General features: G+C 39.3%; 1 protein-coding gene and 1 long non-coding RNA gene across 6 annotated transcripts in view; one reads left to right on the top strand and one right to left on the bottom strand.

Annotated features, from left to right (window-relative positions):
• The first annotated feature begins 488 nt into the window (after positions 1-488).
• On the top strand, positions 489-2,769 carry LOC139774059 (uncharacterized). 2 transcript variants are annotated; one of them, XR_011718509.1, is made up of 2 exons: positions 489-717; positions 900-2,769. It is a non-coding gene; the product is annotated as an uncharacterized lncRNA (long non-coding RNA). The 2 variants fall into 2 exon arrangements; XR_011718510.1 differs by having other exon boundaries at positions 524-575.
• Positions 2,770-3,893: 1,124 nt separating this feature from the next.
• The window catches only part of Mesr3 (misexpression suppressor of ras 3), a 44,745-nt gene continuing 23,855 nt past the window's right edge, over positions 3,894-24,783 (bottom strand). For 3 of the 4 annotated variants that reach the window (XM_071709004.1, XM_071709007.1, XM_071709005.1), the window contains exons 2-4: positions 9,350-9,610; positions 8,968-9,180; positions 3,894-8,477 (exon numbers count right to left, since the gene is read on the bottom strand). In XM_071709004.1, coding sequence (XP_071565105.1) covers positions 8,139-8,477; positions 8,968-9,180; positions 9,350-9,604 — 807 coding nt within the window. In that variant the 5' untranslated portion in view covers positions 9,605-9,610 and the 3' untranslated portion in view covers positions 3,894-8,138. Of the gene's footprint in view, positions 8,478-8,967; positions 9,181-9,349; positions 9,611-14,522; positions 14,619-24,783 lie in introns of all 4 variants that reach the window. The other variant, XM_071709006.1, reaches the window with a different exon arrangement.

Here is a 24,783-nt window from a genome sequence, read left to right as displayed (position 1 = left end):
TAGAATTGCAAATTGCACATAAACGAATCGCCCACGCGATTCTCTTTTTTTTTTACGGCCGCGTAAAACAAATGTGCTATTTAGTGCGGGAAAATCGACTCACGTAATTGCGAATTTATAGTTTCTTCAATACGTGATTACGAACGACTCGATTCCTTTGGTAATGAAATCTGAGGAGAGACATTTTTAATTTTTTTTAGACTTATCTTTGTCTCTCTTTATTTATTTAAATTTCGTGTAAAGATTAAAGATCAGCTTCGATTTATTAGTTAAAGAAACATTTATTTGTTAAAAAAAATAGTAAGACGATTTATATACGATTTATAGATGGCCGAAAAGATGAGCCATTAGACGTGTATGAAAACGATTACTATTATAGTTATATGTACTGTGGGATCTGGATTCTGGAACCGTCGAGAGCGCGCTCTCACGTGAGCGACGCACGGGAGTCACGCCTCGGCCGCGTGTGTACGCGTGCCGGGCCTGTTGGTAGCACGGCCCGGAGTCAGTCGTCTACCGGTCGCCGAGCGATAACACGAATTATTAACGCGCTCACTTCCGACAAATGTTATAATGTACTCGCATTAGAATAAAGTATCACAGTACTTTCGCACGAATTACGTCTATGTCTCGTGTCTATAAAAGCACATCTCATCTAGTGTTGATTGAGCTTATATTAAGAATTTTGCTGCATAGCGCAATTAACGTAAACATCATGTAAATGTCGACCATGCATATTCAACGATTGTGCGCTTTGACGCAAAATCATACGTATATCCTCGAAATTAGCAACGTTAACAACATGAAATATCTCATCGCTTATTTTACATTTAAAATCCAAATAGAGAATTAAGCGTTTCGAATTCTTTACTTAACAGTTCCTTTTTTTTCTATTTTAGTGAATATCGTCGTCGTGACATCGATTCATTGGTTCATGGAGAATGAGGACCAAAACATTGGCCGATCGTTAACTTCTCGAAGATACCGTCGATAGTGCTCGCCGCTCGAATAATCACAGTGAGGTATCAGTGAGTACCAACATACCAGCATACTAATTTTAATATACGAAACGCGCTGTTCCTTGAGAGAGAGAGAAAGATGATTTTTTTACAAAATAATATATAAATTATATACGCATCGTTAATGACAGGTTTTTTTACTTGACGATACTCTGGCATTTGATCCAAGTTTGTGCGTATATAATGATTATAAATACTATACTGTATCCAGGTATATTCAAAATAATAATGCTCGTATTGTATCGATTTTTAGTTATACGAATCCATAAATATATGTATAATCGGCAAGCGTACTAGTTGGAAAGCTATAATTAGTCACATTCGCGCCGCGCGCGCGCGCGCGCGCCCGCGAGAGAGAGAGAGAGAGAGAGAGAGAGAGAGAGAGAGAGAGAGAGAGAGAGAGAGAGAGAGAGAAATACCTGATTACTATATTTGAGTAAATGAAAAACTGGTCCTTTATTATCTTTAAAGTATATAATTCCATTTGTAGAGTTTATCAAAAGTTAACAAATGCACACGAAATATACGCGAGTTAAATTTCCAGAACAGTTAAATTTTATATATCTAGAACGAAACTAAAAAAACTGTAACAACAGGTTTTTCTTTCTACACATGAATAACTGACCGCGAATATTGTTCTGCATGTTATGTTTCGCGGTTTTTGTTTAATACATTCAGCGAAACCAAACTTTTATGTTGTCTGGGAAGTACATTTGTATCCGAATCCGTGTAGTTCCCTTAATATCTTTTAACTATTGTTACGTCTGCTGGAAACCCGAAACTTGTCGTGGATACCACGTCTCAAATGAACAGTTTATTCTGAAAGAGAATATTTTTATTTCTCTCTTTCGACTCATGTTAATTTAATAGATTTACCGTTTCCTACGATACTCTTAACATTTCTTAAGGGCCATCGTACTTAAGGATACTTTCTCGTACGTCTGACATGTGAGAGCAAGTGCATCGTTTCCACCCATTCTTTCGCGTACGCTCCTTCGAGATCCACCCTCACGATCTCGATCGCTCCGATGTAAATCCGATGATTCCCATAAACAAGGGAGGGCGAGATACACGGGAGGCGGCACTGGGTCTCTCATTACTCGGTTCGGGACCCGGCTCGACAACCGACCGATCTCCATATCGGACGCATCTATCTGGCAAGATCAGAATCGCAGGTGTCGATTAACTCGAGCGAGGAAAATAAAACGCACGTGGACACATCGAAAAGAGACCCTGGAGGGCAAATAAATAATAAGGTCTCTGTAAACTGTGACCTCTGTCTCTGTAACTGTGACGTTACAGTTTACAGAGACCTTATTATTTATTTGCCGTACAAAATAATACTAGAACTTCGGAGGAAGATCCACTGGAAGGCTCACACTGGATGTATAACGATACTGTGCCGTCGCGAAATAACGAGGAACTCGATCGTTACTTCGCGACGGCACAGTATCGTTCTGTATCTCCATCGACATATAGAATGGACTGAGCGTTGCGATGGGTAAACGCGCGCCAGCTGTAGAAAGAGAGGTACTATATGGGAGGCCTATGTTTGTCTCTCTTCTTGCAGGGCCGTCGAAATAAAATTGCAGACCCTGCGCACAATTTTTGTATAAAATAGTTAACATTTTTCCACTGTTTTATTTTTAAAATATTTGTTTAATATATTTACATAAAGCAATATATAAATTTATATTATATTATTATATTATGTTATATAAATATATATTAATTATTTATATTATATTTATATTTATATATTTATATTTTATATTTACAATTAGTATTCTATTACTTATTTATATTTAATTAATTATTTATGAAATTATATATATATATATATATTCATATATGAAGTACTTTTAATAGCTTATTGTAATATACGCAATATACATATAAATCTTATTATAATTTATATTATTAGTACTGTACTAGAGGTGTAGGTAATAAATAAAGAAATTAAAAAATGTTTGATGTATATAATATCTTATTTATTACACTGTACATCTAAAAGATACATTCATTATAATATATAACATAATACATAATGTTACGTACAGTGTTGTGTTTTTATATCTAGTGCATAAAATAAATTTTTTTTGTATTTTTATTGCAATAGATTTCTAATTCTTATACAAGAATTCTTATTCTTATTCTTATATACAAGCACGTCAAAACGTGGGATTCCCCGGTAGATACGTATCGTGATTTCGGCGGTGGTGCGCGGTAATATATTTGCGGACCATTATGATTTATTCGCCGCAGATCGATACGGAGAAAATATCGTTGATACATATATTCGTAATTTATCGATCCCTCGCGTAACTACAGGCGTTCAAGTATCGGTTTTCATAACGAATATGCCTGCATAAATCATGATTATTAGATGCGCATCGATATTATATCGGTTTCTCCATTTCCATTCTTCCGAAACAATAAAATTAAAAATTCAACATCATTAATAATAAGTAAAATTGGATCGATATAAATTTTATAATTAAATAGAGAAAATGCCATCTTTGGTCGAATAAGATCTTGGTATCTAATATTTATGTAAATTTTGTATTCTTTTTCTAACTTAACAAACTGCTCGCCGATTATTTATCAGTTTTGAAACACAGTTTTTTTGTTGGAACAGTAAACCCAGTTTGCTAAATTGGAAAAAGCATACAAAATTCACACAGAAATATTATTAGGCTACCAAGATCTAGCCCGATCAAAGATGGCATCTTCTATATTTAATTGAAACAATTATTAATAAGATTCCCGAGAGTGACATTAAGTTGAATAATGTAACTACAAATTTCAAAAAGAATTTGCGGAGTTTTCATTTTTGTCTGATATTAAAAAGGTAAAATACGAAGCACAGTAATATCAGTCTAACAGTTTTATTTATTCAAAACATTAGTTTTTCATTGATAAAGTCCAATTATAAAAAGTTACATCGTTTAGTATTATAGGTGAAATATCGGATAGATATTATGTCGGGTACAAGATTCTCGTAGTGAGCAGCAACGCCATTCGATAAAGTTGGTTTCTGTATAATCTTTCGAACTTATTATTCAACGATCCGTGTCTTTATCTTACAGCAAATGTGTGATACCGAATAATGGTATACTCACCGAATAATGGTATACGCAACTCTTTTAAAATATTCTTCGTGCACGAATATCCCTCTCGACAGATGTTATGTTAAAATAAGAAGCAACAAAATAAAATCTAATGAGTCAAGACAAACATGCATGGTACTAGGCGAAATTAAATTTAAAAATAGAATAAAAAATTTCGCATATAGATAATTGACCTGCACAGTCATTTAGCAAAACTTAAAGTAACGGACTCTTTAACACATTTGATAGTAAATGACAAAGCTATAAACGTTTGAGGAAAAGTGGAAAGATGCAACTTGATTTAAGAATAATGAAAAGAAATTAAAGAATAATAATAAGAATAAAACCTATATACCTATAGATAGTGTTTGATATAGATGGAACAGGATAGCGGAAGCTAAAGTTTATTTTTCATTTATGTTACTTAGTTAAAGAAAGAGAGATTGAAAAGATAGTTGCACTTAATTACAATGATCCTCTGGCCATATAAAAAATATCAGAGGAAATTAAGTTATTTCAAGAACATTTAGTTTAAAAGATGTAGAAAAAATGTCTTTAATTAATTTGGGGACTATCAGTTAATAATAATTTGCAGAAGCTACGCTTATATGAAATTTTTTTTAAAAGATGATAAATCGACAATAAATCCAGATAAGTATTTTGTTTCATGAAGTTACTATTTATTAGCACAATAATTATCATTACATTGGTTATTCATAAACTTATATCTCCAAGTGATTGATTAATGCGGATACATGTTACGAAACGTAACGATACAAATACATATATTTATATCACAGTCGTAGATAATGAAATTAGTATTAATTCGAAGTTACGGTATCTATTTAAATGTCTAGAATATTCGCCCAGATCTTCTCCTGAAAGAAACTTACGACTCACGTGACCAAAGTGTGCGCGTAGATCCTGCGGAAAGCATTACGTACGTCTCACAATCAGATAATACAGTAAAAGATTCCTCCGGGCGAGCCTAACTTAGATAGTACTGACACGCTAATTAATCTTAATCGTTAAAAAGTTTGATTCGCAATGGATATAAAGCGAAACACGCGTGCGCGTTTCTCCGCCCAGCGAAACGGAAGTTTCGAAGCGATGTAAACGAGGATGACGCTGAAGAGACGTTCGCGTAGATGATCCTAAGGATAAAATCAAGTTTTAATGACCACTATTACTACATAGGTACCTATTGTTAACTGTGCCTACATTCGCGGAATCGTGAAACCAGTCTTCTTGCGAACGTCGTAAAACGACATTCTCGCGCGCGACTTTCTCGGGAAGAATACTCATCTTCACATTTTCAGCTATGGACCAAGTACGTCTAAGTGAAATAATACGAAAGAAAGATTAACGAAGTCGGTTAAAAAGAGATTTCAGTATGAAATTAAAAAGACATAACCGATTCGTATTCGAGATAAAGTCAAATTATCCTTGCAAGGATAATAAATATTTTTACTACAACATAAAACGTCCCAGTTTGACCCAAGAACGTCTATTTAAAAATCAATTCTTTAATATTATTTCACTTGGATAGAATTGATGATTGTAGATCTTCATAGTTTAACATTTTATCGAGCGTACACGTTGTCGACAACATGATCGAGAATTTCTACCGAAATCTACGGACACATTAACGACTCGAGGGGTAGGAAGTAGGATTTGTTATAGATGGACACGTCAATCCGACTAATTCTACCTAATTAGTAATCTAATTAACATCGTAATGTGTTACGCGAGCGTTACGAGTCTACTGGAAACACGCTGGTCAATTTGTTGCAATAATCTTAATTACGATGTAATGGACTGGCTTTTCAAGTCTTGTGTCAAATGGAAGCGCACGATACTCGTTTCTTCAAATATCAATGAATTAAAACTCGCTCTCTTATTGGCTCAAGTACGTTTTGGCACAATGTTTGTTTCCAGTATTCGCCGTCGCTCTTAATCTTAAACAGTTTATTTTGCATTTCAATTGTTCGGCAGTATTTCGTTCTTTGATTTATCGACTCCTATCGCTCACCGAAATCGCGCATCAATATTGCGTGCTTATAATTACGAATCCACAACATAGAGACGTCAATGAATTGTTTTACGTTAACATTCTACGTTATGAAGAATTGGCTCCTTTTTTTCGACGGTGTCAATTTTTTTCTTTGACATCTTGTCTAACAGTATTTGAATTACTATACTAAGCCACGTTGCTGCAACACATGAATTAGTTGAATTGGCAGGCCTTTCTTTAATCAACAGTAAAGCAAATTGATTTGTCCTTCAATTGAAGATAATTGCCATTCCATTGTTAAGTCTTTCTCCGTGAAGTTATTGGCATTTTATGATGAATGCAGTCGGGAAAGCATTAAACTTAATTACGTCGTAATGACGATTTCGTCGCAATTATTCACATCGTGTACTTTGAAAGCCTCTTTGATGCCGTTTTCACCGTGGCACCGCGCGCCGTTAATTACAAGCCGTACGAGTCCTTCACTCGCCGGGGAGAAAGCTTTCTTTCCGCAGTGAATAGCAACAATGTGTATACAACCGATACGATGTCCCCGGAAATACATTTTGCATATATTTGCATGATTCTTTCTAATCGCATGCTTCGCTGTTTGGTTTTCGTGTCAAGGTTTCGCGTCTTTGACATTCCATTACGAAAGCGCTTGTTCTTCCCCTCACATTACATCGCCGCATTCGAATTGCAGGTGCGATAAGACTGTTTTTTTGAATCTCTAAAGATCCTTTAAAATACGTACACGTGGAATATAGTCGTACACGTGAAATAAAAATATAAACAAAAATTTCTCTATTTTACACGAAATAAAAAGGCGTTAAATGTATTTTATATGCGTAATTAAAACGAATCTTTACTTCTACCATTTATATCATCACCTTCGATTTTCATTTTGATTGAATTTCTTTTCCTACTTTAATCCAGAAATTAAAAGTTTAACACCAGATATTCGTGCGATACATTAATGATAATGAAATAATCTATCAAAAGCGTTCTCCGGACGAGAACGTTTATATCACGAATAGATCATTTATCGCCGTAACATTTGATAGAGACTTTCTTTGCGTCTATAATAAATCTCACGACATCGATAGTTACGACTCGAAGGACTCCTCGAAGAGGAAGAGAGTGGAACGGTGTGCGACGTGAGACTCGGAGAGTCTCACCAGAGAGCCTCGGGGATACTTTCTGTTTCGCCCGGGGCTTTACAGTCAGGATTCGCAGTCGCGGACATCAATCGCAGTCACTCTCGAGAGTGCTCAGAAGGATTGATGAATGTTCCGCCTTGGCCTGCGGACGATCTCGTAGTTCACGCGCGTGACACTAACGGATTAGTCTATTTCGGGGAAAGACACCTTTCTTCTGTCGCGTCACGATTGCTCCGCGCTTCTTTGCCTCTTCGAGGCCAGGTCCTTCGAGTTCAGCTTCTCGGCTCCTCGTTTCGAGACGACGCTGATCCGGTCGATGCGCGCGAGAACAGGGATAACGCGGAAATCGGAATTCAGCGCGTCTTACTTAACCGTTAACTCTTACCAACTAGTTGGCTGATTATATCGGGTGGGACACGAGAGAAGATAAAGATGAATCCGAGTAAAACTACGGGAGCCGCGAGGGCTCTTCGAGGAAAAGTATCCCACCTCCTCTTTTTGTCGTCGTTAAAGCTTCGTCGATATATCTCCTCCCCGTCTTGGCTCCTAGACCTTCTACAACTACTTCGGAGGAAGAGCAAGAAGATAAAAGGATTTCCGATGGAATCCGCGGTGTCGCCTTCCAGCGTTCGCCTCCCTTCGACAGCTCTCAACACATTCGCGCGATCTGAGACCCTCGTGTGCGAGTTCTCCTAGACTTGATCTGTTTCTCTCTCTCTCCCGCACGCGACATTAACCAGATCCTTCTTCCTCGGTGGGATTACTTCCGGGGAAGATGGCGGGAGTCGGGCGCCGCGCTGCGTCGATCCTATGAGAGCTTGAAGGCGTCGGACTTGTCTCAGAAGTTCGCCTCCAGCGAGCTCTCCAGTTCGCTCAGCGCCGGTACCAATGTCTGCAGCGAGAAGTAACGCGAACGATCGGCCGCATCCACACTGGTCACGTGCTGGAACTGGCATGGCTGACTGATGTTGCTCTTAGCCGGCAGCACCACCTTCTTCTGCACTGGCTTCTTCTTCTTCTTGCCCGGCGCCGACAGGCTGATGTTCTCCGGGCAGGACACGAGACGCTCTATGTGTTGCCATAGATCGTTCGCTGCCTTTGAATTGTCGAAGCTGAGCCCGGCCAAGCGAGTGTGGTCCGACGAGAGACACATCGTGTGAAAAGCTGGCCCCGACACCTGTAAACATTTCGAGGGCTCTTACCTCATAGAATGCGAAGCTAGGTAATATAATGCAAGTCACATTTTTCTACGACGAGCAATCCCTTAGTCGCTTTGAAGATTTAAAAAAATACACTTGCGATTCAGACCACTTGTGTGTTTTATTTCGTCTGGCAAGCACGAGCAAGAAATTCAAAACGGCATTAAATGTCCGGTGCTGAAATTTAATCCGCTTTGTAACATAGCTCGCCGTAATCTATTTAACACGAGAGATAAACAAGAAGCTCGAACGCGTAAATGAATTGTTTATCATGCATTTATCTGCCATCGAGTCTCGAATTTTACATTGCAGCCTGAGATTAAATGCTAATTATTTGCCACTGATAATTAATATCGAGTGTCATATATGTTTCACGCAATAATACATTTGTAATAATCTCCGTTTTGAAAACATATTGATACGAAACAGGCTTGTGTAGAGCTTGAACAATCAACGATGGTAATTTACCTTGTACGATGAGAGGTTGTCAATAGTTTCGCGCCAGAGGGTGAAGCAAGTACCGCGTTCTGCCAGCAAGATTTGAATCCGTCTCTTGGATCTTGATCGTGTCTCCCCAAGATCCAGAACCACCACGGGAATTCCGGTGAAACGGAGCTCCCACCTCTCTGTCTGAGAGGCGCTACCGAGATACAGGTTCGCCAGTGATTCACAGACGAATACCTGCCAAGCACGAAACGTTATCCCTTAAACGACGTACCATAAACGTATTCAGACTTACAGTCCTATTCTGTAGCAATTATGTATATCAAGTATATGTATGATTTGTCTTTTATTATAGAAATTCGTTTAATTTGTTATTTCTAATCAACGCGTTTCGTAAAAAGCTTACCTGCGATTTTAATCCGCGGAAGAAAGTTTCGAGTTGTTCTCGTTCCATCTGGCTAACCGGATCGAGACGAGACTCGTCGCTGTTCTCGGAACTGTCACTACCCTCGTAACTTGACGTTGCGGAAGTATCCGCCTCGCCCGTTGAGGATAGTCGTCTTCGCGTGGTGCCGCTATATTCGCTGTAATAGGATGAGCTGTGTAGCGACAGATTCGACTGCAATGCGGGACAAGATGACGCATAGACTGGTCCGTTCATTGTTTTCTGGAAATAAGAGAAAAAGGAAACGATATAAGTAAGCGTAAGATCGACATTTTTGTAGGTGTACACTTTGTTTATTGAAAGAGATTGATCTCGTTTTATTAATATTTATTTTTGACTGATCATTAATTGTAAGATAACATCGTCTATAAAAAATAGTTTGTAAGAAACTCGCCAACAAATAGAACTAAAAAGATTACGACAGCAATTTTTTCCCTTTTTACTACATTTCGCGAAGCTCTTTTATAGCGAAGACAGAAACTCGTACGGAATTTATTATGCAACATAATATTCATCACGCAATATACTGAAATACGTTGGGTACAGAGGAAGTTTATTATTTTGCGGGGGGAAAGGGAAACTGCTTGCCTTCTGCAAGCGCGCACGAAAGCTCATCGATTTCTGGTATACCCTGGATTGTGCGAGCACCCTGGTACCATCCTATAAATATCGGTGACCCGTTTTATTAAGCTACACCAGAAATTTTGATTGACATTGGAAAATGAACTCGTCAAAATGAGAATGAAAGCTATAATCACGGCACAATTCGACCTATCTACAACTTTTAATTGTCACTTTAAGTTTAGAGTTTACGCTAATATATAATATCGCAATTAACAATTATCCGAGAGCATAACGTGCACAAGATCTGTGGAAAACAATCTTAATAGAAACATCCATGATAGGAACTCAATAAAATATCCTAGAGAATTCAACAAAATCTAAAATATATTAATTATTTTAAAAATTAAGTTTTATATAACGCCTCATTAGTGAATAATATAAAAGATATTTCGCAAATTGTTTGTACATATTTATCGTTACATATTTGCACAAAATGAATACCTAATATTTACGAGGTAAAATCCGGTGGGTGAAATTTTAACGTGAAACATGAACACGATGTAAGCGAACGAGAGCGTTTCGCAGGGGTGGAAGACCCCTTTACGCTCCTCCAATGCCTGACCTCAGAGGTGAGAAAAACTAGGTCGTCGACTTCGATACTACGATGACGCAAGAGAGAAAGAGAGAGAGAGAGAGAGACGCTGGGAGCTGGGAGCCAGCTCCGTGAGAGAGCTAATCAGCCACCAGCATCCAGGGTCGACCCACTTAATGCACGCGAGGAAAGCCCGGCCTTAATTCGATTGGTGTGGCATTAATGAATCAGTCGGATGACTAATCGCTATCTATATGTCGTCGGTATAGTTCTAGGAAGAAATTCTACTACAGGTTAGCGATGACGACGACGACCTCGTCTCTCTTCTCGTTCATTGATGGCGATGCTCCGATGAGCGATCGTGTCAACGATTCCCTGGCACTTGACGAGCGCATTCCTCCGTTACTCACGATCGTTGCTGACGCATCACTGCTAATCCAGTCTTATTGACCCTTAAACGAACGAATAGAGAAATGCTAATAAAAATTTATTTTCCTAATAAAACGTACGGCAATGCATCCGTTTATGCGCCTCATAGAGAATAAAATTCTTTTCTCTCTCTCTCTCTCTCTCTTTCTCGTTTTTATTTATATTTTATATATTTCTGATTGTAGAGGAAATCAAATTAAATCGTCGCAAAGCAAAATTATTTTGTTTTCCTTAATTTATTTAAACTTTTCTCTTGAATTTAATAATACAATATTCAATTCGTGCCGTGGAATCAGACTAGCAAGCTCACAGATTACGTTGGGTCAAATCCGATCTGTTCATGTTCATTCGCCATTAATCATGCGCTGTGATTCATGAATGATTGAATATCCGCGAAACAGAGACGACTGCGAGAAAGTGAGTGAATCCGTCTGGTAGTCCGTCCCCTCGATTTCTCCGCAAGTGCCGGCCGTTGCTGATGGAAATGACGCCATCTCTCATTACAGCCATTCATGTCCCTCGTAATAATTACGCTACTATGCGAGTAGTCACGCGTCTGGCATTTCTGTCGTATCCCGCATGCAGCCGGCCGACACTTGTTTTCGTGGACGACGACGTATGCCTAATTGGAGAGATAATTACCGCTGTACAACCGCGGAGCGAGTTTCGGACATGTCAGAACGAGCATGTCTCTTCCATTGGCTCTCTCCCTGACATAATTAAGGCAATTTATCAATTAATTAATTCAAAGATCCCACGACGATCCGTTAAGCCTTCGCCTCTTACGACAAGCAAGAAGACATTCGTGTGAACTATTTACGACACGAAAATCTCAAATGACAAACTCCATGTCCATAATAAAATCAATAAATATAACAAATATTCCGGACTAATAATTAAATTTTTCTTCAATCCGTAATTATTGACTACTGCAGAATAATGCAAAAAAAAAAAAATACGACAACGCAGATTAACAATTGTACGTGGAACTGAAAACAAATGTAAATAAAGACTGAGATTAGGTATTCGCGTGCTGTTTAATAATGTATATCAAGTGGCATGTAATTAGCGGAAACGGGGGCGCGCGTTGCCGCAAAGTTGCATTAATCTCGGCACGCATCGCGTCGCGTCACCCGCGTAGCAATTGCCGTAGCAGCGACGCTATTCAAACCGACGCGCGACGTCGCTGTCGTACTCGAGCGACGTTAGCCTTAATTCGCACGTCTCCCCGACATTCCCTTCTTGTCACGTAAAATATTAAGACGCGAAATATCTCAAATATCTCGCGACGCTACGTATAACAAGGAATGTGAGACAGAGCGCTGCTCCTCTTGGACATATTTCCAGCGTACTTTTAAATTAAAGTCCTAGAAAAGTAGAACGCGGAGATAGAGGTAGGAAACATGCGCGAATGCGAAAGATGTATAAAAAGATTGATGTCATTCACGAAATATATCGCAATTTCCTTCTAGCTTAATAAATATATATAAAATGCATTTTAATTTTTTACTAAATATTTTTAAAACGATGCAGTAGTGGTAATTTAGGTACGAAAAGATTGAACGATACGACGAGTATTTAATGCAATGTTATCTAATCACTTGAGTAAATTGCCTGCGATTCGACTATCACAATGTGACATTATCTCGGCGATACGTTTCGTACATTGAATAAATGCGCAACTCCACCTCGCGATGTTCCATTAACGAACTTGACTCGCCTGTCTCGCTGTCTCTCTCTTTTTCTCTTCTCTTTTGTCCTCATTATACGCTTCCCTGTAACGTGGAGGACTTTCACGAGTCCATAGACACGTTAACCATTGGGAACTCCGAAGTTTCCCGGTGCGTCACGCGCCGGAATTCTCGCCGGTCGTTGCACCGCTCAACCGCATTTCCGCGGCGCGAATGCATCCCGCGTGCACATGCACCGGTAGCTAAGGGTACGTTACGAGGGTATGCCTAACAGAGGGATATAATGCGGGGAATGCAATGAAGCATCGAGGTGGAAAAGACAATGAGGTAGATAGCGCGGAATGACAGAAAGTGACGGACGGAGATAGAGAGGAAGGGAAGGAGAGAGCAACCGAGATGGATGATAAGCTGGAATACGGGAAGAGCGAGAAATAGACGAAAGACGTCCTGCTAAAGTCGTATCGATGGATCCCGTTGTCGTTTGTACTTGCATTTATTGTGCTGTGACGACTCTCTGTTATGAGAGACGGCGCGAAAGAGAGGGCTGCTGCCAAGAGAGCGAAGGAGAGTTTCACGCAACAGGCATGAGAAATATCCGAGAAGAGTGTCACGAGCAGACGTGTCTGAACATCTCGTCATTGTAGGGATGGTATTGCGAGAGCGAGACGCATCGCCGCACCTAAAGTAGCATTCTGAAAATGTTGGAGCATCGGAGCTGCATAACTTCAAGTATAAGGAGCGAGTAAATTATCGAGAAGCATTTATTCATTTAATTGTTGCCGATCTAAATCTTGATAATGTAACAAATAAATTTCATAAATAAAAAAAAGTCAGGATTACTTGTAATACACTTTCGCGTTTATGAACGTGCGTTATAGTTTTCATAAAATTTACTTAAACTAACCCAAGACTTGGATAATCCTACGTCATGTTTGCTATTCTGTTTCTCGAATCAGTTAAATCGCGTTTAGTGTTAACCGATATTTATGGTATTCCGCGAAACAAAGGTTCGCCGAATTTCCGCGCGGCTTACGAAAGAAAGCAATTAATCGTACTAATCAAAACGAATGACCTGCGGAAGAGCGGCGCTCTATACCGGTCAGGCCGACAATAGAGCCGACAAGGCCTCCGGGTTACCTACTTTTAATTGCGAGCACGTTTTACGCTCGACGGAGCGCGCGCCGCACCGGACGAGCTATAAATTTCCAACCCGAGCGTGTATCCCCGCTGCAACCACAAAACTAATTAGTCCGGCAGTAATTAATCTTTCATCTACAGCTGGGCGACGCGTCTGTCTATCGTCTCGCGAGTATGTCGAAGCGATCGCCGCGCGATTTCGTATCTCTTCGGTGAAACGATCGCTCGAAGCCTACTTAGAATCGTTATACTCGCGATATTGCGATATCATTCCGATACTGTCTCGACATCACAGGTTTCTTTAAGAACCACTTAGACGGAATACAACATTTGATATCAATAATATTTCAATTACTGCGATATCATTTCTCTGGATACCATCTTAACATGTTCGCTATCACGCGTTACACATGTGTGACACATCGATTTCTCGAAAGACTGATGTTAGATATATGTGATTTAGAATTCTTTAGAATATAAGATATAGGATCTATAGAAAAATATAGAATTTGGAATATATAGAATCATTATTTGGAACACTAGCTGACCTCTTTAATACATTCTATGTGCACACAATTGAAACATGCACTACGTTGAATGAAACTATTAAAAATGTAACGTGGTCTGTGGCGAAGGTTTTTCCAATTCGATTGTGGTAGTGAACACGTTAAAACCGCACCTTCTCTTAAGGTTCATTTAGCTTAAATAGGTTTTCACTCACGAGTGAATTCGTCTCGTGCCTCTAATGATGGGTAATTACGACAGCGTTGTCGACTTCCACCAGATTGCCCATGACGATTCCTCGTCCGATTGGATCCTGCGCAAAATTTTACCCGCAATTAACCCGACACCGTCGCGTTGCGCCCTCGAATTTCCCTTAAGTGCATTTCGCGTTGTTTATCGTCCCTTAAATGACACAATGCGATAAGATACGCTATCGTCGTCCCACTTTCTAATGCTTTTCGCAATCGCACCGTGGACGCTTACGTAATCTCCCATCTGGGACAAAAAGCCTGAACGCGTTTGCTAAATTTCAGCTAACAAGCGAAATTTTTCTGTGTCAGCAGACTGAAAAATCAGAGCAAGAATGGTACATTTATATGTTTTGAAATATAGTTGCATAAGTAAAAACAAATGCGATTTTATATTTATATATTTCATTTATATATTCAAATTTGATAGTTATTTCAAGGGTAGAACTTCTTTTTACATAAAATTTATGAATTTGTAATTTTTACTAAATATAACATTAAGAATAGCTATAATTAATTTAAGCATATTTTGGCGCTTAGTCGCAGAGAATACAATTTTAAATGTGGTATTTAAAAAAAATTATCATTTAAGCACTTTGATTAAATTAATATAGTGATTATGTCACGTGAACATGTAAATATAAAATTATTCAATAAATTAATTCTTTATATAACTTATGCAACTTTATTATTCACAATTTCTTATTGATGCCAATTAAGAATTTAACGCAAAAAATTCCATTAAAAGTGGCAGAGAAATTATGGAATCCTGGAATGCTTTTACTATAGAAGAAAGGAAGTCTCACAAGTACGTCTACCGCCACGTTGCGATCCAATTAATCCGCCTGATAATTATTTTCTGCCTCCCAAGCGGAGCGTGCGCGCCCGCGCCGGCTTCGTGAGAATACGGAGCGGCGGCGTGCGATCGTAATTATCTGCAGTTTATCTAAGAGCGAAACGAAGCCGGGCTCTTATCGCGGAACAATGGCACATCCCTCGCCGCAACGTGGACAATGCACTTCCGGTGTGCGTTTCACGCACGCGGGGACATGGACCGGCTCGCGTTTCAATTTGTATCGTTACGTTGCGCCACCGTGATATCTCATCACGTACGTACACACACGATACCGATGTCCGGTAGCAGACCGATAGATGCGGGTCGATTGTGAAAGGGAGAGTCACTCTCCTACCGGTACCCCCGATATTTGTATTTTCCTTCCACGAACCCGAGCGTGTTAAATTTACATAAATCAATATTAATGTATTAGACCGCTATTTACAATACGGAATTTTGTCTAATGCGATGTTAGAGATAAGTTATTTCAACTTTCTCGTTTGATTTTTACATAATTAAGATAATGTTTTGCTGAATTATACGTTGTACTGGCAGATACAATTAATAACTCGTTAAGCATGCGGGTTTGTCGTGACACATACCGTATTAATTAACTTAGAGGAAGTGCCAATTTATTTCCGGCCTATTAAAAACAAATTTTAGAAAATTCCTATAATTTAATGTATTATTCAAATATGTTATTCCAATCACATATTATTCAGAAAAAGAAAGCAGTTCTTGAACTTTCTCATACCTATTTGCTTCCATTTAATTCAATTATTAAGAAAAAAATTCAATTGTATTGATTTATATATCCTACGGTTATTTTTTAATTAAAAAAGCACTTCCATCGTTTTTAGTAACAAACTGTGACATTTTTCTAACTTGTCGACCAAAATTGAAAACTTTGTATTCTCCATTATTTAGTAGAACGAACATGACATGTGGTTGAAATATGTATGTCTCACGCATAGGTTATTAAAATTACATAATTTTATTTCTTTCAGAATGCAAAATTGTGCCACTTTGACATGAAATAATAATAATTAATTTACATAATATAATTTTTTTTTGTTTTAAATAATGTAAAATTTGTTTGTCATATAAATGTTAAATTTAACACGCGATGATAGCTCATTAAAAATTCGAAATGTACAAAATATTCAGCGTGAATATATTGTATAAAGCAATTAAATATCAAAACGTCAACAAGGTGACTGGTGTTCGACGTGAGTTATTTTTGTACATGATGTTATTGTTCGCTGTTGCGTACACATCAAGGTCGCGCTATCATTCGCACGGCGACGCTCGACTGAATAGGTAGCAATGTGAACGTGAACCGCCTCGTGTTATCTCGCACTATCCCTCGAGACGCAATCACACCAAGTATGAGATATCGAACGCGATTATTCGCTACGATTAATTAGCAATTACGAGCGCGCACTGTTAACTATCTTGTGATTAATGACTTGTCAGTATATCGAGAAGACGGCTGTTCGTCTCGAAGTGAGTATATCACACGATTTGTACAGTTAAAGGAATTAGAATGACAAGTGGTGAGAATTATAAATTGCTATTTTATTATGACATTTACGAACGATAATTGTTTCTTGGATGATACTTGATTTCGTATATACCTTGTAAGAAAGATAAAACATATTTGTCACGTAACATATCGCATCTACTTTAAGCATCTTATTTAATGGAAAATAGTTATTAATCATTAATATATCTATTTATTTTTACAATTAATTACTGTTGATACATATTTTTATAAAACGCCAATTTTTCTTTAATCTTTTGTATCCATATCAATCAACGTTGATATACATATATTGACTGATAAATCGGTTACATAATAGATAAAGCAAAATAATTTTCTGATTTCTGATTTCCTCTTGAGTACAAATGATGTCAAAGAACGCATCCATTAAATATGTTTGACAGAGAGCATTAATTATTATCAGATAATGTACATCTCACCCTATCATTCTTGATCATTGAGAAACATCTCACTCGATTGATCGTTAATTAATATCGCGCATATTCGGGTCAATCGGTACCGATAAATTTCCATTACTGCGTTGCAGGATTAAATTGGGATTAGCGGTAGGCATGAATCGTGGGAATTATTTGTGATGTAAATTACAGCCGATTTTCATGGTGATCTTCTGCGCTCAAGTGGACATTCGTAGCCAATTGTCGGATAGCGAGCATCATCACTTTCTCGCGACCGAAGTCCTCGAATATTTACGATCACGCTATCGTTCATGGAGAATTATTCGTGAATTAATCTTGCTTACTGGCGTTCGACTTGGATATCGCCTGAATCGCAAACGAGTCTGTAAATCTCGGTATTCACGAATTATACGAGCTGTCTTGTAAGAGCTTGCGGGATTTCCGAATTTTCTACTAACAAGTCAACGATTAATGACCAGGCATTAGCCAGGTATTGGCGAGTCAAATCGTTGAACATTTATTACAGATTAACCAGAAATTTTAAGAAGAAACACGTGAAACGCTATAAACAGATTAATAGTAAAAAGAAAAGAGAAATAATTTATTTGATTAACTATTTAATATTCAAATCACTATTTATATATCCAAGTTTGAATTATCGCCTGATTTCGAGACGAAATTCCAATATCGAGAACAATCGTATGGAATATATGGATACTCTCCGTACCATTTAAATGGGATTGACTATTCGTAGGCGAATGCAGAGGCAGATGGTAATATCTGAAATAAAGAATGCACTTTCTTGCAGTTGTTGACGTTCTTTGGTTACACGCAGACGTTTATAATCATAGAGTAGGATATCGTAGGGTAGGATTATAAGCTAATAAATTTCTCGCGCTCGAATACGAGTCAAGCGTTGGGGAAGTAATAAAGTTGTAAATCTTGGTTTATCGACTCGTTAACTTCCTACGTAGTTAGTTTCCCGGAGGAAGAGGTGTGTTTCATCACACTTGGACAAACAGGCTTATCTCAATGTAATCGATACTAATGTTTGAACGGTCATCACGTGAATTTCATGGTCTTCGATCATCGTAATAAATCGGTGGTCGATGACAGAAATTATATTTTGTACACGATATAAACTTGTTATAAAATATTGATGCATGCATGTTCAGTGAATTGCTACAAAATGTTAATATGTTATATGTTAAATGAATTTTAATTAAATCTTGTTAAAATTTTCCGTATAAATAAATTGAAAATGTATTTATGCTTTTGATAGTAATTATTAATATTTTATATTAATAATTAATATTTTGCAAAATGTACAGCTGTATGGTATGAGAGAAATATATATATATATATATATATATATATATATATAAAGCTATTAGTGATTTTGAATAATTTGAATATTGAAATATAAATTTAATATTTCGAAATAATATTTCGACATAACGAATATAACTGGAATAATTGCGTGAATCCGTCATTAGCTAATAATATTCATCTCTCAGAGATCGTGATCAGCGAACAAATTCTGATCCTTGATCTTTGACTATGTTGATCACGTTTGTTTCTTGCGTGATTGATTTATGCAATATTCCAGCTCATAAGTCTTCTGAACATTCGTGACGCTGTCGTACATTTCTTACAAGGATATAATAAATTGCGTGACTGCTTTCTATCAAGGATAATAAGGCACGTTAAGTAACTTCTGTCTTATTGGAACCTTGATCTTCTTTATATTTAAATAAAAAGATACAGGTTATTAGGGTCTTTTATATAATTTGTACGTCTAAAAATAAAGATATACTCGAAAACGAAGAAAGTAAAACATAACGAGAAAATTAATAATTATTAAAAGTATCACTAAAAATGATAAATAATGTTATCATTAAACACTTATTGTGCTATTGGATTTACCTAAAGACTTTGAGTATTATATCATTTCTAATATTTTCTATTATAGGTACCTATTCTGTGAAGGATTATCAGTCCATTATTCCGACCCCAATGTTCATTAACTCACGGATTATGCAACAATAAAGTGGAGCACAACCAATGTGTATGTGCCACGTTATAATTGCAGAGAGATAGTATGACCATCAAATGAGCCCGAGAAAGTAGCCAATAGGTACTGCTTCGTGCTTCCACTGATTATCGCGACGATCATCGGGATTAGTTTGAAACAGTTGGAGATTTCTCAAGCGGTGCATTCTGTTGCTCTAATCATGATCATATACGCGTCATACAGCGTTTGGACGGACTGCTCCATTTCGAAACGAAACGACGTCGTTAAGAAGTCACGCGCAACCTAGATTCTGAAGAGGATCTCTCCTTCGCTCAAATGTTATTTTACCTATCCACTCCGATATCGAGTTATTCTTTGAAAACTCGTTTCACTCCGATAAACACACATATCGCATATTCCCTCTGAAAAACTCGTTTCGCTCCGATAAATATCGATGTAAAATGGATTGCAAAATGTGAATGGAGATTCGCGGATGATCCCTTCGAAAATTCTCTCCGGAAGGAAGAGCTAGTTAAGTAGAAAAATTATTTTGCCGAGTTCCTCGCATTCGTCAATAAAAATGAAGTGCGGAGTGAAAAAAGAAATCGCCAGTAGTTTAGTAGAATTAAATAAAATAAACTTCCTCTGTATATCATAGGGAAGTTAAATATGAAAAAATTCGAAAAGTGTTTTTGGCACTTACGTTGTTTTGCTCTTCCAATTTACATTTAATGAAATAATGCGATTGTCGTGTCGTAGTTTTCTCTTAATGCATTCCTGCACGCATGTGATACGTAAATTAGAGAGAATAGTACAAGGTTAATAAGTGAAAAAATGAAATTTTTCTTACATTCTATTAATATAACGTTTATACATTTTTAGTATTGTATAAAATACCAATTTACTAGGACGAGCTTTGAATAAGCTCTAAAAGCTCGAAGATATAACGCCCGTGAATACGATTTACGAATACGATATACGCTGCACACGGCTATGCAAATATTTCATGATTATTACGGATTCAGGTATCCTTCTTGTGTGCACCATCCATGCTCGTACCGCAAACAGCACTCATCGCAAATACGGCCGTGTCGATAAACCCCCGGCACTTTTTACGCCCTCGTTCTCTCTCAGGTATCCTGTGATACTTTGATACTTTCATTCGCACGCGAATAAAACGAATAAGGGCTCTCCGCTGAGAGCGTTACGCGAGTTCTCGATACGCGGCGTCGACACGCAAACGCGTCCCGTGCAATCTTGATAAGAGCCGCCTTCGAGGCGCCAGGATTCCCGCGGACAGGAATTATCCTTGGCTGTGCCCTGGGAGCTGCGCCCTTCCCGAGTAGTTTTCCGAGTCAGGCGGATACACGCAATTGAGACGACACGACCGCGACGGAGAACCGACTCGGTCGTCACACGCTGGTGGGGAAATCGAGAGTAATTTGAAGTCGCTTTCTTTCGAGTCGCTCGCGTGGGACAACGATCCCGGCGACAGATTAGCGTACACATCCTCCGACGTCGTCGGTCGTCGCGTTCCCATTCTGCCACTCGCATGCGATTGTGCAGACAGGCAGACAGACAGGTTCGGCGAGATTGCCGCCTCTAGTATGAGCCTTCTCTATTGCGAGCCTCTTCTAGTACGAGCGAACTAAACGTCCGGAATGAATGGCGAGGGGAGATTCATTTGCCTTTCGCGCGGCTCGTCGCAGACAATGGCCGTAACCAATTGTCTGCGGAGATCCTCTCGCTCGATTCAGCCGCCGCCTTCGTCGCTAAATCCCCGGGTCGATAGAGACGAGCTTTTCCCTGACTGGTGAACAATACTAATCCTGGATCCCTGCAAATTCGGCACAGTCGTGAAAACCTTGTAATAGAATTTCATTCGATCGTTTTGTTTTAATCAACTTCGGAACTGCGTAACTTGCTGCGTAATCAACGTTTCATGCGCGACATGAAACTTTTTATCTTACACGTAAAGCTTATCTTTCAAAGTGACATACGCGCCGTATCAAGAACAGATAATAATATCTCTATTTTCGTCGTCATTATCTACGAACCGGTGATTTACCTCGGTTGTTGATTAATCTCACAGTCTTGAAAATGGTTTTTATAATTCGACGCACGAATTCATTGAGACTTTCAACGGTGACCCGGATTATCCTAGAGAATCAGATGAAATGAAAGAAAAAGTGTACGGTACTTAATCTATACCCGCTTTCTCCGCACGTGTCGGAAATCGTGGCGGGATCGCCTCGCCGTGTAGAAATGTCAGATTGGAGCACGTGCTACGTGCCGTGCCCAGTGAACGAGAGATTTCAGGACGCCGCGGCCGCGCCGCGCGAACATCTTGGCGTACGTCTCATTCATGTTGAAAGGCGATCGCGTAATCGACCGCAATTTCGCTGCCGTTTACATCTTCACATTTATTTCCGACAGAAGAAAGCAATGCGGAAATGTTACGCTTAGCTTCAATCAATAGATGTAGCATCGGCTGTTATGCAACATCCATGGTTTATGGCGTTTATATGCATAGCAATGTTGTACGAGATTTTACGTCACACCGAGCGCCTCTTCACGCGTCTTTGTCAAGCGATTTCAGTCTCTTGAGAAAGATCCTCTCACGCGGTAGCAATATATGGTTGAAAATTGAAAAACGCCACCGTTACGTTACGCTTTTTGCTTGATCGGTAGACACGGTTCGCTAATACGTTGCCATTACGGTTAACAAAAATCTCGTGAAAATAGCGCGAGACGGATTAGCGGGCAAATCGCTTATCCCGATTCATAAAACACGAAATTGTCCGGTGTATATCGCTGCAGTTCCGAGGCTTCGGCATGTAACTGTAAATTAAGGCAAATGCATGTAAAATATACGAAACTTGTTTCGCCGCTTAAAGGCGCCTCATGCGAGGTATGTACATAAATCCAGAAGACGCTGCTACACGAAGGCGCGCGCGCCGGTCGTGATATGTCACGGATCCAATCGGTCGCGGCTGGACTCTCTTCTCTCTCGGCCGCATCCCGCGATCGGAGCCTAGATTCGTATTCGCGCGTAAAAGGCGGACGATAAATAAGAGGATTTATGACGGAGGATCTCTCTGAGCCGTGAAATTCCGCATGATGAAACTGTAATATCGCTCGACGATTTTCGAGCCACCGTCTCTCGTCGTATTTACTCTCCGTCTACCTTGTAGGATGGAATGCGTGGCTCGATTTGACGTCGCCGGTATTTTAAACGTAATCGACCGCGTTATCTGGATTAGACTGGACGTCAATCTATGACTCGACAATTTGAAACTGAGAGGATGAGGCGATATATAAAATTTGTGAGAGAAATATTTTCGTATTTATTCGTATTTTGTTAAATTTGATAAAAAAAATTAATTAGATCTTTTCAAACTGCAGCTAGTTTAAATGGTTCATTAATGTCCAAAATAAGATACAATATTAATGCACAATATTCCAATATTTATCATTAAAGTAAACATAACGTTACTACCGAGTAACTGGATAACTGCTAATAAAGAGATTCCACATGACGCGAGATTTCATTCCGAACGTTACGCTCCGATCGCGTAAAAACTGATATCGCGCGGATAAATATCGATGGGATATTTACGTCCTTCGTAAGCCGTGAGCGCGGCGTGGAATGCAGGTCGAGTCGAGTAATTCCGCGTTTACGATCGGCGTAATCGGGTCGTCGAGTTTCCCGACGTCGCGCGTCGCCGGATGCTGAGCGCGGAGACGTTGTCCCCGCCCCTCTCCGCGTATGTACGTACGCGAGTGTGATCTGCATATTCAGGCCCTCGTGCAGGCCTCGTTGCAGTTACCTTTACGGTACGCGTACGCCGACGGTGGAGCGAGGCGTATTGTGCAGGCGTGTAATAATTCACGTGGAGTTACGTATTATACGCGTAGAGTTGCTCGCGTCACGGTGACAGACATCGAAATGATCGCGCTCGCTCGGCGGCCAGCCCGGCCAGCACGAGCGAAAGCCCTATTTCTCGCCTCGCCGATACCGTGCACACGTGTGCACGCGTGCACGCCGCGTCGCCGCACGGCAAGAGTTAATGATTATTTACAGGACACGTGCACGATATCGACATGCGTCGAAAGCCCGGCGATCGCGCCGTCCCACGAGACATTAACAATGCATGCGCGCGAAAGGAAAAATCGATGAAAAATCAAGTTAGCGTTTATAGAGCGCGTTTCTCTGGGGAGGAAGGCAGCGTGGCATTACATTTGAATAATATCGCGTTGCGAAATCAATACCCTTATTGGATTTTAGGAAATATGGCGGAGTATCAATCCGCGTGAATTATTTAATTAATCACTGCGTTTAATGGATATTAATCATTCACATATAAATTAATCATTAAATAATAATTAATGACCTGGCGTATTACAAATGTAGCTGTATCGATTTTGACCGAACTCCACGCTTTCACGCATGTCGAACGCGCCGCACGTGTTTGTCTCTTGCGTTTACCTCCGTTTATGAGCTACATTGTAACCGATCGCGATTTCCAATAAACACTCACGAAGTTGGTAGTCGAGCGCCTGAATTTATTTGTAACAGGGCAACGTGAAATTTTTTACATAAAACAGCCATTAAATGGCGCCAATAGAGCTTGTCACAATTAATGCACCAATGAATTATTAAACGCGTCATTTTCGTCGTGCCGACACAACGAAATTATAGCTTAGGAGATAATCAAATATATACAAAGTGGAATAACGTTTATATCTCACTATATAAACACATTTATATCTTTGACGTAGAAAGAGAAAAATAAATAATGATCGTATCACAGGATCGAATATGACAGGATACTTTCGAAAAATTGAAATTTGGCAGTGTGTATTATTTCTTTGGATCCTCAATATTTTTAACAATCGGGCTTCAATCTACGATTCTGCAATAATCACGTCTCAGATTATGCCAATGGAGAACGTCTCGTGGGCGCGCTTATGGTATGCACGTGCGTGCATGCATCGCCAGACGCATGCATGCATTAGCCACGGATGCACCGCACGTCTACATTTCGTCAGTTCAGTTACACGAATGAAACAAAAAGCAGCAGCCAGGATTAATACCGGATTATATTACCATCCAGAATAAAATTCGCGGGGGATAAAATCCAGAGAGAATAGCGGCGGCTGTGCACGTTTCGAGAGTTATCCGCGGTACGGGAAAGAAGTTGCGGATGATGTAGCGGATTTTCATTAGTTGCGGGATAGCCGGCGCGGCGTCTAAAAGTAAAGCAGCTCGGCCACCCCATCCTTTTTCCATAATAGGGTCCGCGCGTATAATAAAAGTTCCTTCTCCAAATGATTGTGTATGAGTCGCGGATAGGAGCAACTAATTCACCTCGGGAAATGCACGCCGCGGTTCCCGGTAATGCAAAAGCCAATTGCGTAA

This window comes from Temnothorax nylanderi, unplaced genomic scaffold (genome assembly GCF_030848795.1).
Source record: "Temnothorax nylanderi isolate EJ_2023f unplaced genomic scaffold, tnyl_v1.0 TNYL_tig0073_pilon, whole genome shotgun sequence".
Taxonomy (NCBI): domain Eukaryota; kingdom Metazoa; phylum Arthropoda; class Insecta; order Hymenoptera; family Formicidae; genus Temnothorax; species Temnothorax nylanderi.
Note: the sequence above shows the minus strand (reverse complement) of the source record. Positions and strands in the feature narration are given on the sequence as shown.